This window comes from Coregonus clupeaformis, unplaced genomic scaffold (genome assembly GCF_020615455.1).
Source record: "Coregonus clupeaformis isolate EN_2021a unplaced genomic scaffold, ASM2061545v1 scaf1417, whole genome shotgun sequence".
Taxonomy (NCBI): Eukaryota; Metazoa; Chordata; class Actinopteri; order Salmoniformes; family Salmonidae; genus Coregonus; species Coregonus clupeaformis.
Genome location: NW_025534871.1, coordinates 9,804 through 27,451, shown reverse-complemented (window position 1 = coordinate 27,451; position 17,648 = coordinate 9,804). Strand labels below are relative to the sequence as shown.

The 17,648-nt window shown below is 41.4% G+C and overlaps 1 protein-coding gene across 2 annotated transcripts; it reads right to left on the bottom strand.

The window, feature by feature from the left end:
* Positions 1-3,160: 3,160 nt before the first annotated feature.
* Positions 3,161-7,253, bottom strand: LOC121548881 (RAD51-associated protein 1). 2 transcript variants are annotated; one of them, XM_041860509.2, is made up of 9 exons: positions 6,809-7,253; positions 6,455-6,501; positions 6,183-6,333; positions 5,399-5,505; positions 5,111-5,203; positions 4,826-4,963; positions 4,519-4,716; positions 4,242-4,394; positions 3,161-4,096 (listed from the first exon to the last, which is right to left on the bottom strand). In XM_041860509.2, the coding sequence occupies exons 1-9, from the start codon at positions 6,904-6,906 to the stop codon at positions 3,969-3,971; spliced, it is 1,113 nt and encodes a 370-aa protein (XP_041716443.1). In that variant the 5' UTR covers positions 6,907-7,253; the 3' UTR covers positions 3,161-3,968. The 2 variants fall into 2 exon arrangements, with proteins under 2 accessions (XP_041716443.1, XP_041716453.1); XM_041860519.2 differs by having other exon boundaries at positions 6,183-6,327.
* Between the last annotated feature and the right edge of the window lie 10,395 nt (positions 7,254-17,648).

Genomic DNA, 17,648 nt, shown 5'->3' with positions numbered 1-17,648 from the left:
GTTTTGAGTCTTACCTTGTCACCATCCTCATCCTCTTGTCCCAGAACAGGCTGGGGACAGATAGGCTTGGCCTGTGTAGCTGGCCTTTCCCAAGGACCCATATTATAACACAGATTGTATCCGCTTCTATCTGCGTATAGAGACAGCTAGACTAATCTGGTGCTGCTGGCTTTACCCTAAACAATGCTGTCTGTCTGTCTGTCTGTCTGTCAGGGGTCAGAACCGGTCTAACCTTGCTGGTCAGAGTGAACTCTATCCTTTTGACTGAGCAGTGGTGGTGACACAACTGTCCCAGACAGCCAGGCAGGCAGGTAGGCAGACAGACACCTCAGGCAGGCGGTGGCTGAGGAATGGGAAGTGAATGACAGAGAGTGGGCTACCTTTCAGGTTAATTCCTCTGGGAATTTGTGGGTTATTTGACGTAGCTACAAGAGGTCAGAGAATGCACATACTTCCTTTTCTTTGTGCTGTAAAGTAGAGATTTAACTCCACAACATAAAATGAGGGGGGTAAAACACTTTAAATAATAAAATGTAGCCTTCATGATTAGAAGAAGCTTATTCATTTCCAATTTCCAACTAAATACTTTGTTGAGAATGCCTCCAACAGGACCAGGAAAACACCAGACACTCACCACAGATAAATCAACAGAAATGTCCATCGACATGCATGAAATGACTGCTCAGTGGACTGTCTATATATATAGCATGTTGTAGACCACCCAACGCCTTTGGCTTATCACTCCCCCCTAAACCCTGAACATGATGTAAGCGACCTGTCTGCATTGTCTACCACTCTGAGCCATCTGTCAGCACATCCGCCGTGTGGTGGGGTGGGGTGAGCTGCACTGTCTGTTCCCCTGTCTGCTGTCCATGGTGCTGGAGATGAGACAGGCCGTCTGGCTCCATGTCAGCCAGGTAAGCCAAGACAGGTTTACGTCACCTCCTCCACCCCCTGCAGAGGGCAATGGGCTAGCGCTCTAACAGGCCATTTTTGGTTGATACCGTTAGCAACCACATATGGGAACATTGTACAGACATGAGCATTTGACCTGAAACTAAACGTATAATGTGATGCTTTGAGAGTATCTTTTGAGTCCAATAGGGACCAATGAAAGAAAGCTTTTATCAAGTTAGATTCATTATACAATTTCAAACTGAAATTCCTAGGCCTTTTTTGTATTTCTTCTAGGCATTGCAGTGCTGATGTATCCACGAGGCTTGTGTGTTTTTCTTTGCTTTCATCATCAGCCCTGGCTGAGTTGACAGTACATGTTCCAGAGTTTGTGGCATATCCTGCCGCAGCCAGCAGCCCTAAATAGACATTTGATCAGAGGAGCAGTCTGTATAACGACATCTCTAGTAGCACGGCGATGTTTTCCTGAGTGCATGGCGTGTAGAGGGAATTCCTCATCTCTCACCATTTCATATTCCTGCCTTTGGTTTCAGGCTTTCTCTCACTGGTATGCTACATGCAATGAATTAGCACCACTGGATCAGGGAGTCTCCCACTCTCCTTTTCTTGTTAATTTGATGTGGTGGCATTATTTCATTCCACATTTCCTGTCTTGTCCTCCAGTGGTCCAGATATTTTTTATCCCAAATCCCAGGTAGCCTTCTGCAGATCCCAGTCACAGAGGATACCAACTACTTTTCATTTATTTGGGATTGCAGCATTGCACATAGAATTCAGCCTGTGCAGAGACAGAGACTGTGCTACTAAGAGATCAATCTATGGGCTTTTTTAATTGCCAGAGGATTGAGATGTAACTGGGGTAGGGCTTCAGATTGATGGTAAGTTTACCTTCTTCCTGTGGTATGCCCGGTTGGATCCAAGGCTGGAGTTTTGTTAGGCAAATCTGACTGTTGGATTGTGCGCTGATCTCAGGTGGTCAAGATATGATCTAAGCGTGTCTGCTAAATGTCTATATTGTAAATGTCAAGAGAAATACAGTACCTTTTTCAACAAAGGGAGAGGTTGGTTCCTGTTTTCAATAAGTCTCCTCAACTTCTTTTTCATTTCTTCCCTATTGAAACAGAAAGGTCATCAACTTCAGCGGTTTAAGGAGTCTCTGAAGATTTTTGACATCCAGGTCTTTAAAAAAAAAAAAATTATAGTGAAATTATCTTTTGTGAGCAATTGTTTTTTGACCATATTTGTCCATTATCCCTTTAGATGTTTGCATACAGTCAGTAGATTTGAGTAAATAACACAGCAATAGAATGCTAAAATAGGCAAATTAGACTAGAAAATTAGGCAAATTCGTGATTTAAAAAATTATAATTGATCAACACAATCGGAAATGGAATTCACACTTACTTTCGCTCATTTAATGGATTTATTTCGCTCATGTTTGGTGTTTACTGCTGCAAGGTAACGGAGTAAACTAAATATTGATCTCAGTCAAATGCAATGGTCAAACTGACTACGTATACATACGCGTCATCTCATTGTGATTTCATGATGTCGTAATTTAGATACATTCGGACTGACGGCGGCGCGCTGTTGACTGATCAGCTCTAAACAATAAAATCAACACGTAAAACAATGCATTATGTAACGCTAAAAATCATGATAATGTTTGGTGATTCACTTTCCATTTCTGGGTTTGGGAGCAATGAGCATTATCATTCACTCAAAAAGCAGCAGTCCACAATGTTCCATACCACAAGGAGATATTGCACAAACTCTTTAGGCCTATACAAGCTATACTGGAAACATGTTCACTACATGAAAAGTTATAGTTCCTATAGAATCTTTAATGTTTTATATTTACACATTGTACAAAGCTTTCGCCAAACAGACACAAAATGTTCAACTCAAATAGAACAGGTACGTAGCCTATTCTACTGGGTTTTCATAAAATCAAGGTAAAACGTTATTTAAAGTGGCATTCTGTAGCTCCTACATCCATTTTTTTTACTTTTAAAATTAATATTAGCCCATTGATTCTTGAAGAATGTAACTTATACATGTCTCATGAGCTTAGTTCAATGGTCATACCACATTAGAACAAAATATAAGCTTTGTTTTACTCCAATGTTTGTAAATAAATTAAATGCAAACAAACACTACCTACTGGGGCGGCAGGTAGCTTAGTGGTTAAGAGCGTTGTGCCCGTAACTGAAAGGTCGCTGGTTCTAATCCCCGAGCCGACTAGGTGAAAAATCTGTCGATGTGCCCTTGAGCAAGGCACTTAACCCTAGTCGCTCTGGATGAGAGTGTCTGCTAAATGTGCTGGACAGACTTCAGTTCAACGTCTCGATTTGGTTTAGTTGTCAACTAACATGAAATTAACAACAAATGTCATCACCTCATTTTAGGTCAAAAGATGGGTGAAAAAATATGAAATGCCCTTACCTTGACTTTTTGCAAATCCAATCAGTTTTCCACGTTGATTCAACTTCATCACATATACAACCAGTTTTTTCCCAGTGGGTATATAGCCTCAAAACATGGTTAAAACGTATGTTGATATCATGGATGGCCAGTCCTTGCATCCACAGCTCTGTCATCCCTCAGCTTTTTACCAAAACAGGGGCAGGGTCTCGGCTTTGTTATTGATTCAACTACTGATTGCCACTTTAACAATGATCATGTTGCATTTTAAGATTATTATATCCAGCAGAGTGTGCATTGTACCATTTCTTTTACATGTTTGAGTGAAAACTGAACAAACAGAAGACAAAAACCTCTCTCTGAAATAATAAAAGACAAAAAGGGTTTGAAATCTGAAGGCTTTGCTGTAGGCCTAATAACAGTAACAGTTGGGAACTGACCATTGTTAAGTCAAATGGTCCAAAAGATGAGCTGTTCTAAAAGGAGTATGACACCAGAATAATAACAGATAACAGTACAATTCGAATGCCTCTTATTAAAATAGACAGATCTAGATTACAAAAGGAATCCTGAAAGTCAACTGTCAATTACACAGAGGCACAGAGCTCCTCTCTGATAGCTAGGTGGGGTCAGTGACTAGCAACACTGGGGTGTAGGGGTTTGACCCGCACCATGCGAGACAGTCCAAGTCTTAGACCCTGCCCTGGAGACTTCACTGGGGCACTCTGTGATGAGCCGGGACTTCTTCCAACGTGACCTGATGACAAGTTGTATGAGAAAAATAATGGGTGAGCTGGGTCTTAAAATGCCTGAATACAAGGCACAACCTTGTTTCCAAACATGCAGTCCTACACCTGCTTATGTGATTACGATGACCTCCTTGACCTTTCAGTCAGTCTTACCTGGAGGATTCCACTTGGGTATTCTGCCCCCTGCTGGACTGCCAGAGACTGCAGGTCTTGAGACAGGAGAAGTGGCAGGAGGCCTCTTGGGCACGTAGTCAGGCCTAGCAGTTGGACTTCTACCTAAGGTGGGAGTTTTTAGACTGGGAGTCCCTGTGAGGCAGAGAAGGACAGTTTGATTCAAACTCTGCAGGCTGGGAGAATAAAGAGATTTAGTTATTAGAATGACAATTCTACTACAAGCAGAGTAAAAGTAGTTCTTAAAGCTATTAAGTACCTGTCAAATGTGGTTTGGTTTTCGATGGTTTTGAAGGCTGCTTTTCTTCCTTTGAGGCCACCTGCGGTTTAGCTTTTGGTTGCTCCTTCTTAGCCGTCTTCTCTTTCGTGGTAGTTTTCTTTTTCTCTGGTTTCTTTACTGTGAATTCATCATCATCACTTTCGGCTGGATCACTGAAATCAGCATCGCTCTCTGAATCTGAATAGAAAGAAATATTCAGTATACAGTACACAACAAATGTGTGTCATGAAATACACCTGGAATGTAGAAACACAAAGAGCCTATGCCATTGGGTTGCTATGACAACCTGGTGTCCCTTTGGGCTGGTAGTCCTCATCGTCATCCTTCAGCATGCTCCTTTGCTGCTCTGTAGCCTTGGAGGCTGCCTTCCTCTGTCTGGAGGGGGCGCAAGGGGATCCCTGATCATTCGTGATCTGGTCAAGGCCTAAGGGAGGAGATTATCTTATCACAAAGGGATCACTAGTGTCTGTGAGATGCAATAGCATGGGATCCAATTATATTAAATAGATTTGTCAGTGGTGGGCATGTGTAGCATCACCACCCATGCATTTGAGACATAAAAAATAAATACCCAAAAGGTTGATGTCCACACTGCAGTTGGAAAGGCGTAATGAGGGATCCAGATTTTCACCATCTCTTTGCGGTTGATTCTTGACATATTTTTCTACAAATAAATAGAATCCCCCCAAAAAATGTTTTGCAAATAATTGTTGACAGTGAGTGAGACATGTGAGTCATCCATTCTCTACTGTATGTATGTGCACATTTTGATAAAACTACCAATGAGCCAAACAGCAATTTGGAAGTGTATTACATGTTTCAAACACAAGTTGTAAAGAATCAACAGTCCAATGCAAACCTGGATTATAAGAACATTGTTCCTCATTTCTCTCTGTGGTTTTAAGCAACGACAGAGTAAGAGCTGCTTCCAAATCTCTGTCATACAGCTTCTCATCCAATGGTTTCCTGAAAAACACAGGTACAATTCTGATGTTAGCATATTTTTACAATAAAGGCCCTCTCAAAGGGACATGTGACAAAGTTGACAGTGCTGAAGTTTCACAGACAATACTGATCAACATAGAGCAGATTCATCATAAGGTTACATTCATAGTGACTGCCTCTTTGTATCACCATGACACATCAAAACACCCCTACTGCCACTGGCCTCAGAGACCTTGCCAATGATTCACCACACCTTGTTGCTTTTTGTGATTTGATGCATGGCAGATCACAAGCAACGCGTCTGGCTAAAAGACTCATTTGAGTTTGAGCACTGATTTACGGAGTTCTGCTCTGGGCCAGTGGTCAGCCTGATGTCATTACATACACCATCTAGACACAGTGTCCCTAATACTGCCTGCAACTGGGTATTTGTTATTGTTTATCTGTCACTATGTAGAATAAGGTGAAGGGGCACTGACTGAGGGCAACAAGGACATTCAGTGCGTCTGTGTTCTGTGTTCTGCGTGCATGCTTCTGTTTGCATAGCCGCTGCCACACACTATTAAACTGTTAAGAATGTTTTATACCTTTTGTCTCCACAACAGATTTATTGAGGAACAAAGAAACAAGTAACATATGGTGTTGTTTAGTAAACCCTTTAAGGGTTGTTTCTGCTTGTTTCTGATTCCACTTCCTACCTGTCCTTGCGGCCTATGGGCTGTGAGCCAGTCTCTTGACTGGAGGCCTTGCTTGAAGGTTTCTTGCTCTTTTCCTGCGCTGATTCCTTCACATTATCCTTGGCTTTTTTGCTGGGTGGTGCTTTTACAGAGGCAAAATCCTCATCTGTTTCTCATGATCAAAAACAGTGGGACACATGATTACATACAAACCATAAAAGGAGAAGGGAATTGCAACACCAACTCTGGCTATTTACACCACAAATTAATGAAATACATTGGATTTGACATACCATCATCCAAGTCCTGGAAATCTGAATAATTTACAAGCTTTGTCTTCCTGTCAACAAAACACACACACACACACACACACACACACACACACACACACACACACACACACACACACACACACACACACACACACACACACACACACACACACACACACACACACACCTTATAAGTAACGAGATTTGGCAGACGGGTTGCCTCCCACAATGTAAGTCAGGGATTTAAGAGACTTAAGACCAAGCAAAGCAATAAACTAGTCTGTGTTGTCAGCTCGTTCTGGATAGCGTTACATTAGCAAGCTACTGTAGCTAGCTAAGCTTAGCTAATAAAGAAGGTAAGCTTTGGTTACAAACCTCGATGGTCGCTCCATATCAGTTTTATTTTCTTTAGCGATTGTCAAAATTATATTATTGCTCAAATGTTTTACTGATCGTATCATAAAAGTAGCCATACAACATACAATGCAGATTTTCAACAGTGGTCACTTGTCCACGAAAACAAACTTTCAATCAGCCCGCCCGAAAATGTGATTACAAATCTGACGATTGAGATTCGATGATTCGTCGTTTCTTGTTCTTCACAAGTGTAAAACGGAGATTCTCAATTATATTTCGTCGCGTTCTCTCTCCTCGTCTCCTTCTCAAAACCCATTGGAGAAGAAAGTCAGAGGGGCGGGACCGCTGGCTTTCTCATCCAATGTATTTAGAGGAGACGAGGCGAGAGGATGCAACGAGAATACAATTGAGATAATCTCAAAGATATTTATAACTAACGCTCTCCTTGTTCGATCTGTGTGAGATGTCGAGAAATGGCGACAAATGGCGAATCTGCTGGGAAGAAATGCAACTTTCACGAATCTGTAACCACAAGACTAGGATCAGATTATACCAAGTAACATTAAACGTGAATCAACAGTCATTAATCAATTAACAATTCGAGAGGTTTTGTGTTTAACAAAAACAATTTGGTGCGTTATTATAATTAAAATAGTAAATTATGTTATTGAAGTTGTTATGTGTGGTGTCTGTTTCAGGTCTTAATATTGCCAAAATTAGATTAGCTAAATTAGGCTTTTGTTGTGTGAATGAACGATATCAACTTAATTAATTTCATTAGAGTTGTACAGGTTTAGCTACATCAATTGACATTTTAAGCAAGTGCAATATAATAGCAGTGGTGTAAAGTACTTTAAAAAAAATACTTTTACTTTTTCTTCACTACATTCCTAAAGAAAATAATGTACTTTTTACTCCATACATTTTCCCTGACACCCAAACTACTCATTACCTTTTGAATGCTTAGCAGGACACAGAAATGGTCAATTTCACACACTTATCAGGAGAAAATCCCTGGTCAGCCCTACTGCCTCTGATCTGGCAGACTCACTAAACATAAATAATTTTTTTTGTAGCTTTTTAAAAAAAAATTAAAAAAAAATTTTTTTTAGGGGGTGCTTTGTTTGTAAATTATGTCTGAGTGTTAGAGTGCCCCTGGCTATCCGTAAATTTTAAAAACAAGAAAATTGTGCCGTCTGGTTTGATTAATATAAGGAATTTAAAATGATTTATACTTTTACTTTTACTTTTGATACTTAAGTATATTTTAGCAATTACATTTACTTTTGATACTTACGTATATTTAAAACCAAATACTTATAGACTTTTACTCAAGTAGTATTTTACTGGGTGACTTTCCCTTTTACTTGAGTCATTTTCTATTAAGGTATCTTTACTTTTACTCAAGTATGACAATTGGGTACTTTTCCCACCACTGTATAAAAGGTTTGCGCTGGCAGAAATGTTTGAGGTGGTTATTGGTAAATTAGCCCTACCGGCCGGCAGATGGCACTATTACTCATTTTATGTCGTTTGTCATCTGCGTCCAACTGGAATGTATGCAGCCGGCTATGCGCCGGCGACCGGCTCGTACATAAAACATCCTCCATTCAGGCTGCAAGGGTGTCGATTTCCACCCGTGCATCAATCTAAGTAACATAATAAAAAATCCCCATCAAATTTAGTCAGCTTAAGGTAGAGATTTCTATTTTTGTGTGTGCATGGGCTGCGTCTCAATCACCATTTCTGCCTATGTCGGCCTTCCGCAATTGCGGTGGAAGGTGGCCGACCATTAGTGTCAGACCATGAGACATCCCGAAAATCGGTCTTCTCACAAAAGCATCTGTTGTGTCCGAATGGTTTGGCCTACAAACTAATGTGACCATTCTATGGAAAGATGGGGACACAAGTGTATAGCCAGCTGCATACATTCCAGTTAGATGACAAACAATGTAAAAGGAATATTAGTGGCATCTGCCCCACCGATTGGGCTATTGGTAAAGGTGGTCACGTGAGCAAGAACAACTTTCTTTTGCTAGCTGGTTAGCCATGTTTCTGTACTGAAAAAGTTGATGGTTTCCATGTTTGAACTGTTGTGAAATAATTTGAATTTGTATAATTTCCTTTGCATATGTTGAAGGACTGACACTAGAGGGAGCTCCTGCGTTATGATCATCATTCATGATATGCACATCAGAGGAGGCTAGTGGGAGGAGCTGTAGGAGGACGGGCTCATTGTAATGGCTGGAATGGAATACATGGAACGTTATCTAACACATCAAACATATGGAAATCACATGTTGGACTCCGTTAGATTAATTCCATTCCAGCCATTACAATGAGCCTGTCCTACTATAGCTCCCCCCACCAGCCTCCACTGATGCACATCAGGGTCTAGGGTGAGAAGACATAGCTATTTTCTTTACATTTAGAGTTGCATTTGTCACATGACCAGAGCAGTATGTAGTGTACTGATAACTTCGATCACTGTTGCAGGCCCAGACTTGGGTGACATCCACAATTCCACAGAAGCCAGTGATCCAGCAGGTGGCACTATGTGACTTATCCTACTGGGTAAGTTTCAGATGGCCTGGTGACCTGGCGAGTGACATGAACGTGACAGGTCCCCAGCCCGCCTACACGACGGCTGGAAGCAATCACAACTCACTCATTTTCTCTTATAACGAGACTTCTGAACGAGCACCACTTTCGAGGGTTGTCATTTCCTAGTTTGTGGGTGGGTGGCAGACAGTCGGGTGTGGTTTGTCACGCAGTGGACCTATCTAGTGATTGTCCATATCCCTGGACCCAGACTTAGGATGGAATGCTTGCAGCCATGAGTGTAAAGGGCTTGCGGTCACATTCCTCCACTCCTACAACACTGCCTACGGTTCAGACTAAAATATCAGCCCCGGTCATCTTGCGGTCATAACATCACGCTCTCTTTCACAGGTAAATGTATTTCAATAGCATACAGAATGTAAAACTTTGATAGTTGGTGTGACCAGACAGTCTGACAGTCTGAGGCTAGAGAGACAAGACTATACTAAACTGATCTAGGGCAAACCTATCAGAAATGTGCATTGGCCCTTATCCATATAGACTTCTAGCTCTTTTTAACTCGGTACAGGAAAGGGGAAATAGCACGCTCACTGACCACTATATGTACCCAAACAAAGTCAATCATAATATTTTGGGCAGTAAGAGCAAACATGACTGTTATTTCTGCTAAGGCAGACAGCTAATGGGTTTTGCAAATAAATACACTATATGGCACGACATTTACCATTTAATCAATAACTGGAGGTTATGGGTATTAAACATAATGAATTACAGTTTAATTAAAGAGTGAATATCTAATGAAAAGATTTCCAGTGTAATTACCCATTCAAAACATTCTGTGACAAGGTTTGCTAATTACATGTAACAATGTAATTACCTGCCTAGTGCCAGTGTAACCACCATGTAAATCATCTACCAGGGGCAGGGTATTTGCTGTAAAATTCAACAAATAATTCAGCCATTCAGTCTTAAGACTGAGTCTTTATTTACTTGGCACTAAAGCAGTGTGGTCATCTGTGTGCTACTTACTGTGAGCATGTAGTAGAAGAGATCGGAATTGGACAACTTTTTTCTCTTTAAACCACTAGTGTAACTCCTATCATTATGCATAAGACTACTGAGTGTCAGTTTGAGAGGGGCTCCTAGTGTAGACAGTCTGTCCTTATATGGAGGTTCTGCAGCCTTTGACATTGTTATTTACATTGTTTACATTGGAATAAATAAATAAATCCCCTAAAAAACATATATTTAAATATCTAGGTCTGTTGCTGGATATTGATGTTGTTACTGGTCACAGTCTCATTGAACCCTACTTTACATTGGTTTGGTTTGGCTGTCTGACCACACAGACTTTCATCGTTTGACTTTTACTTCTTTCCTTTAATAGAGGCTCAGATGACAGGAAGATGCTTTTACAGGGGCCACTACCCGCGTTCATCTACCGCGTGCATCCAGTGCATGTATTTCTTAGTATTCACATTAGGAATATCCTTGGAAATCACAAGTTTTAGGCATTTCAACTTTTTAAAGTTAAGTTTTACTAAATAATTTGCAATAGGATGATTGTCCAAAGGTTTCCACAGTTTTTATTACAGAGGCACAACCCTGATGATCACACAGCAATCACACCAATATTTTGTATTGAATATTGAATCGTTGAATTTAATTGATTGTTTACCAATTCATTTAGTACTGCTAGACCGGATAGTGTAATTTGCACTCTATAGGTGGTGCTGTATATATGCACATACAACCCTCTGCTAAATATGGATTGTCTGGCTCATAAGTGTTTCGGATATCCGCCGGTACTGAGGATGTGTCAGCGTGGTGTTGTTGCAACTCAGAAATGGCCTTAGGTCTGATGTCTTTGGGCACCAAACAGTTCTGACCACAGCAGCCACCGCTCCAGCCCTCAGGCGGACCAAAGTGGGCCAGACCAGTCACTTGATCAGTGTGTTCCGGAGTTTGTTGTCTAAGACTCCTCTTTAAAAGTGTACGCTTTCAGTTACTTTTTTTGTGCACTCACCAGGCAGCCACAATGCTAATTGCTGGGGGGATGTGAGGCGGTAGAAAAACAATCACGAAGGGTCTTAAGGAAGTGTCTCACCACAGACTCAAGTCCATCAGTGTTTCTCTGAGTGAGGTAGGCATATTCCGGTCCCAGAACTGAGCTGGCCTTGTGTGTAAATATCTGTGATATAGCCTAGCCGACACGGTGAAGCATTGTATCCAAATTGTAAATGTTTTGTACAGGAAGTGGCTACTTGTTGAATGTATATTGAAAACACCAAATTCAGTTGCAGCTGTATAGTACATCAGCAATGGCATGTTATTCTGTAACCTTTGCACAGAACTCAGTCCTCAAACACTCCATAATAGAACAGAACAAACATTATATATTTGATGAAGGAGCAGTCTTAGAATAGTGCATATGAATAAATATCAATTCTGTTGTATCATTCATATGCTGAATCATTCTTGGTGAGGAATGTAGGTACTTGAGTTCTGGGGAAGGGGATGTGGGGGGTTGTTACCAGTGTCAGCCCCTGGGTCAGGCATCTGCAGTATGATTACAAGTGTTGACAGACTCAGGGGATATAAACAGCATCTAAAGGGCCTCGCAGCATTCAGTGCTGCCAGTCTTACACTCTGACAACATTAAAAATAGCATCTTTAAAACAGCATAGTTTTCTACACTCCAGCGTGGCACTTGAAGGGCACCCGGGATCAGCCTCATTAGGACTACTTCTCCCCCAGAGGAAGTGTCTGGCTGAAAGACATTAGGACTACTTCTCCCCCAGAGGAAGTGTCTGGCTAAAAGACATTAGGACTACTTCTCCCCCAGAGGAAGTGTCTGGCTAAAAGACATTAGGACTACTTCTCCCCCAGAGGAAGTGTCTGGCTAAAAGACATTAGGACTACTTCTCCCCCAGAGGAAGTGTCTGGCTAAAAGACATTAGGACTACTTCTCCCCCAGAGGAAGTGTCTGGCTGAAAGACATTAGGACTACTTCTCCCCCAGAGGAAGTGTCTGGCTGAAAGACATTAGGACTACTTCTCCCCCAGAGGAAGTGTCTGGCTGAAAGACACAAGCACTAACAATCCCATCTCAATAGCCATTGTTCCTATGTATGGAACTGGCCGTATGGAAAATGATTATGAACATTTAACTAGAGAAGATGCCATACCATCAAGTCCTATTATATTACTTTCCAACTAACCTTGTCCCCACCCAGGCTAATTCTTACTGCAGAGAGAACCGGCTGGTGGACGAGACTACTTGCAAACGGATTTCATATTCTTTGTACAATATGTGTGTTTTGTTTCTCGTTAAAATCTGTAAATGACTCTATAAACACAGTTTTGCTGTGATTCATGTAGCGGTAAGTGTATTGCGTGTGTGTTCACTCTGCACACATTTGTTGATTCCTATTCAAATGTAGCAGCTAGCTAGTACAGTGAGGGGAAAAAGAATTTGATCCCCTGCTGATTTTGTACGTTTGCCTACTGACAAAGAAATGATCAGTCTATAATTTTAATGGTAGGTTTATTTGAACAGTGAGAGACAGAATAACAACAACAAAATCCACAAAAACGCATGTCAAAAATTTTATAAATTGATTTGCATTTTAATGAGGGAAATAAGTATTTGACACCTCTGCAAAACATGACTTAGTACTTGGTGGCAAACCGCAATCACAGAGGTCAGACGTTTCTTGTAGTTGGCCACCAGGTTTGCACACATCTCAGGAGGGATTTTGTCCCACTCCTCTTTGCAGATCTTCTCCAAGTCATTAAGGTTTCGAGGCTGACGTTTGGCAACTCGAACCTTCAGCTCCCCTCCACAGATTTTGTATGGGATTAAGGTCTGGAGACTGGCTAGGCCACTCCAGGACCTTAATGTGCTTCTTCTTGAGCCACTCCTTTGTTGCCTTGGCCGTGTGTTTTGGGTCATTGTCATGCTGGAATACCCATCCACGACCCATTTTCAATGCCCTGGCTGAGGGAAGGAGGTTCTCACCCAAGATTTGACGGTACATGGCCCCGTCCATCGTCCCTTTGATGCGGTGAAGTTGTCCTGTCCCCTTAGCAGAAAAACACCCCCAAAGCATAATGTTTCCACCTCCATGTTTGACGGTGGGGATGGTGTTCTTGGGGTCATAGGCAGCATTCCTCCTCCTCCAAACACGGCGAGTTGAGTTGATGCCAAAGTGCTCAATTTTGGTCTCATCTGACCACAACACTTTCACCCAGTTCTCCTCTGAATCATTCAGATGTTCATTGGCAAACTTCAGACGGGCATGTATATGTGCTTTCTTCAGCAGGGGGACCTTGCGGGGGCTGCAGGATTTCAGTCCTTCACGGCGTAGTGTGTTACCAATTGTTTTCTTGGTGACTATGGTCCCAGCTGCCTTGAGATCATTGACAAGATCCTCCCGTGTAGTTCTGGGCTGATTCCTCACCGTTCTCATGATCATTGCAACTCCACAAGGTGAGATCTTGCATGGAGCCCCAGGCCGAGGGAGACTGACAGGTCTTTTGTGTTTCTTCCATTTGCGAATAATCGCACCATCTGTTGTCACCTTCTCACCAAGCTGCTTGGCAATGGTCTTGTAGCCCATTCCAGCCTTGTGTAGGTCTACAATCTTGTCCCTGACATCCTTGGAGAGCTCTTTGGTCTTGGCCATGTTGGAGAGTTTGGAATCTGATTGATTGATTGCTTCTGTGGACAGGTGTCTTTTATACAGGTAACAAACTGAGATTACGAGCACTCCCTTTAAGAGTGTTCTCCTAATCTCAACTTGTTACCTGTATAAAAGACACCTGGGAGCCAGAAATATTTCTGATTGAGAGGGGGTCAAATACTTATTTCCCTCATTAAAATGCTAATCAATTCATAACATTTTCGACATGCGTTTTTCTGGATTATTTTGTTGTTATTCTGTCTCTCACTGTTCAAATAAACCTACCATTAAAATTATAGACTGATCATTTCTTTGTCAGTGGGCAAACGTACAAAATCAGCAGGGGATCAAATACTTTTTTCCCTCACTGTATGTCCAGCAGCTAACTGTCTGCTGTGTTCGACACACTGATGTATCTCTACTGGTAGAGAAACTGTCTGTATCAGACCCTCCCTGTCGTCCTTACCCTCACACTCTCCTCCTCCGTGCTGACGTAGAGAGACAAGCCCAGCTTGCAGACCAATCAGAGTGCCCACAAACCCACATACACAGCACTCGTTGCTTCCGATGTAATCAAGGAATTTGGTTGCTGCACATGGGATGACTCCAGTCCCACCCTTCTCAATGAATTACTCACAATCCATTTCATTTGTAAAATGTCTACAACTTCTCTGTGTAATATCAAATGGAAGAGATAAATGAACACAAATTAGTTATCTTTAGGGAGGGAACAACAGTTACAGCAATTAAACTGCCGTATTAAACAGATTTAGGCCTAATGTAGCTCCCTCTTGTAGATGCTCCTGGGCAGTTTTTTCATGTTTTATATTCCACTGAGACTCACTGCCTGCAATGCAGGGGCTGACACAGTGTCCTCTTACTAAAACAATGCATGATACATTGGCTTGATAAAGTAAATCTGCTTATGTTCGTGCTCCAATTAAGGAAAGGTTGTCTGCAAAATACTTTTTAATGTCCTTTTTAAAAAAAGGACAAAGTTGATGCTCAGTCAAGCAGTATTCTGGTGGTGACCCAATGAATGCTGCAATGCAGTGAATTATCATCTGTTGGACAGGGTGTGTTGTCTTTCCACCTGTTCCACACCAGATGGCGATGTTCACAACAGTGACTCACGCAGCCCAGAACGGAAGCTCATTTCACAGTGCTACCCCAAGCCTTTTTCATCAATGTCAAGCATTGCCCTTTGACTGTGATCCAACAGTGCTTTCTGACAAATATGCTTACTATTAAATAAAAATCCAATGAGTTCTATTTGGACAACAAGGTGGAGTATGAATTTGACTTGGATCCATTGCTACTTGTTGTAATATGGGGACTGTCAAGAGCTTGAACTGAATTTTAAGAATGTCACCAAAAGAAACACAGATTTTGATATAATAAATTAGCTTTCCGAACTAAAACTAAAATGGTAAAACACTATTAGATTTAGATAAAGATCAGGGCCCGTATCCACAATGCCTCTCAGCGTAGGAGTGCTGATCTAGGATCAGTTTAGCCTTTTAGATCATAATAAATACGATTGTAAAGACAGGTGAGGACCTGATCCTAGATCAGCACACTTACTCTGAGACGCTTTGTGGATGCGGGCCTTGATTAGCATTATTGAACATTTGAGACGTTTTCAGCAGGCCTTGATTACAGTCAACTTTAATTCAATTCATTACAGTTATCCCCTCAGTTTTGAATGCGGACATCCTGTCTGTTCTGTAGAGGCCGTGATAGACAGAGATTATGTAAACTTTGGTCTGCTGGCACAATGACAGAATCGGTGTATCGATGACTCACACCCACAGCGGTGTGCCATCCCATCCCTGAGAGTCTCCATCAGCATGATTACCTTTATGGACGCCTATGGCATCACAAATCACTCTGTGGAGGCTAGGTGGTCACACCCTCACACCGCGCTCAAAGCCGGTGGCACAGTTTACGTTGTGTGGGGGTGAGAACGTGCGAAGCGGTGAGTGAATATGTCACAGAATTCCTTACATTCCCGGGATAGGTCTGGGGCGGCCTGGCTCGGTGTTGGGTTCCTGGAGGTAAGGAAAGAGGAGCCAGGGGAATAGGGTGCCGACTCAGCAGCTGACACCGCCTCTCATCTCTCCCTCCCTCCGTCCTCCACCCTTAACTAAATACTAAGCCACACTGTAAAAAAAAATAATATCTAGCTGTTTCAACTACATATTATTAAGAAAATGGTTCCAAACCTTTTTACTCAACTTTACGGTCAAGGTGTTACCTGAATTTAACATTTTTAGTTGGCTCAAACTTAGCTCCAATATGAGAAAACAAAGGGGGAAAAAAGAAAAAACGTAAAATTATGTGTTTGCTTTAATTGTCTCATAATATGAAAATCATTCAACTAGAAATGATTATTTGTGCATCTTACCTACAAAAACTGCTGTGGAACTAGTTACACACACAGTGCTTTTAACATATAATGTTTTCAACTTATATATTTGACACATGTTGACATGATTGCATTGTGCATGTTAATTTATAAATAAATTAATATTCAACATTATCTCACCTAGGATTTGAGCTCACAACCTCTTGGTTCACAGCCTTCCAATCGTTCTGCTACTCCACCATGTCTGTGTCAATAACTCATTTCACCTGTATTTCTACACGTTTCACTTTTAAGTAAATCTCAGCTCTGTTAAAAGTACACTCAAGAGATTAATGAGTAATATTAAAACAGAGTAATATGCCCCACCAACATTAGACAAAAAAAAATAACTAAAATAAGTAAATAAGTAAATCAAATCAATGATACAATGTTATTTGACAGAAAACAAATTAACAACAGACTTTTAGCACGCTTATAGGGAAGGGCACTCAACACGCTCGGCACTGACACAAATGACTGATGATTGGCTGAAAGAAATGTATAATAAGACGATTGTGGGAGCTGTTTTGGAGGGACTTCAGTGAAGCCTTTGGTATCAATGTCAATGATCATAACATATTGCTGAAAACTGATTAACATCTTCTGCCTTATCATGGATCGACAGATACCTATCCAATAGAACACAGAGGGTTTTCTTTAATGGAAGCCTCTCTAATTCAAATTTGGTTGAGTGTGGTGTACTGCAGGGCAGCCGGCTTGGACCATTATTGTTTTCTGTGTTTACTAATGACCTTCCACTGACCTTAAATAAACCCTGTGTGTCCATGTAGGCTGACGACTCAACAGTATACACGTCGGCTGCAACAGTGAAATAAATAACTGATACCCTTAACATAGAGCTCCAGTCAGTTTTAGAATGGGTAACTAGCAATTGGCTGGTGCTAAATACAGTATCTCAAAAACTAAAAACGTAATTTTTGGGACAAATTGCTCGCTCAACCCTAAACATCATCTGGATCTATTATTGAATAATGTGGCTATTGAGCAAGTTGAAGAAACTAAACTGCTGGGTGTCACCCTAGATAGTAAGCTATCATGGTCAAAACATATAGACTCAATGGTTACTAAAATGGGAAGAGGTCTGTCCATGATAAGCCATTGCTCTGCTTACTTGATATCTCAGTCAACCAGACAGGTCCTACAGGCCCTAATTCTGTCTCTAATACTAATACTACTAATACTAA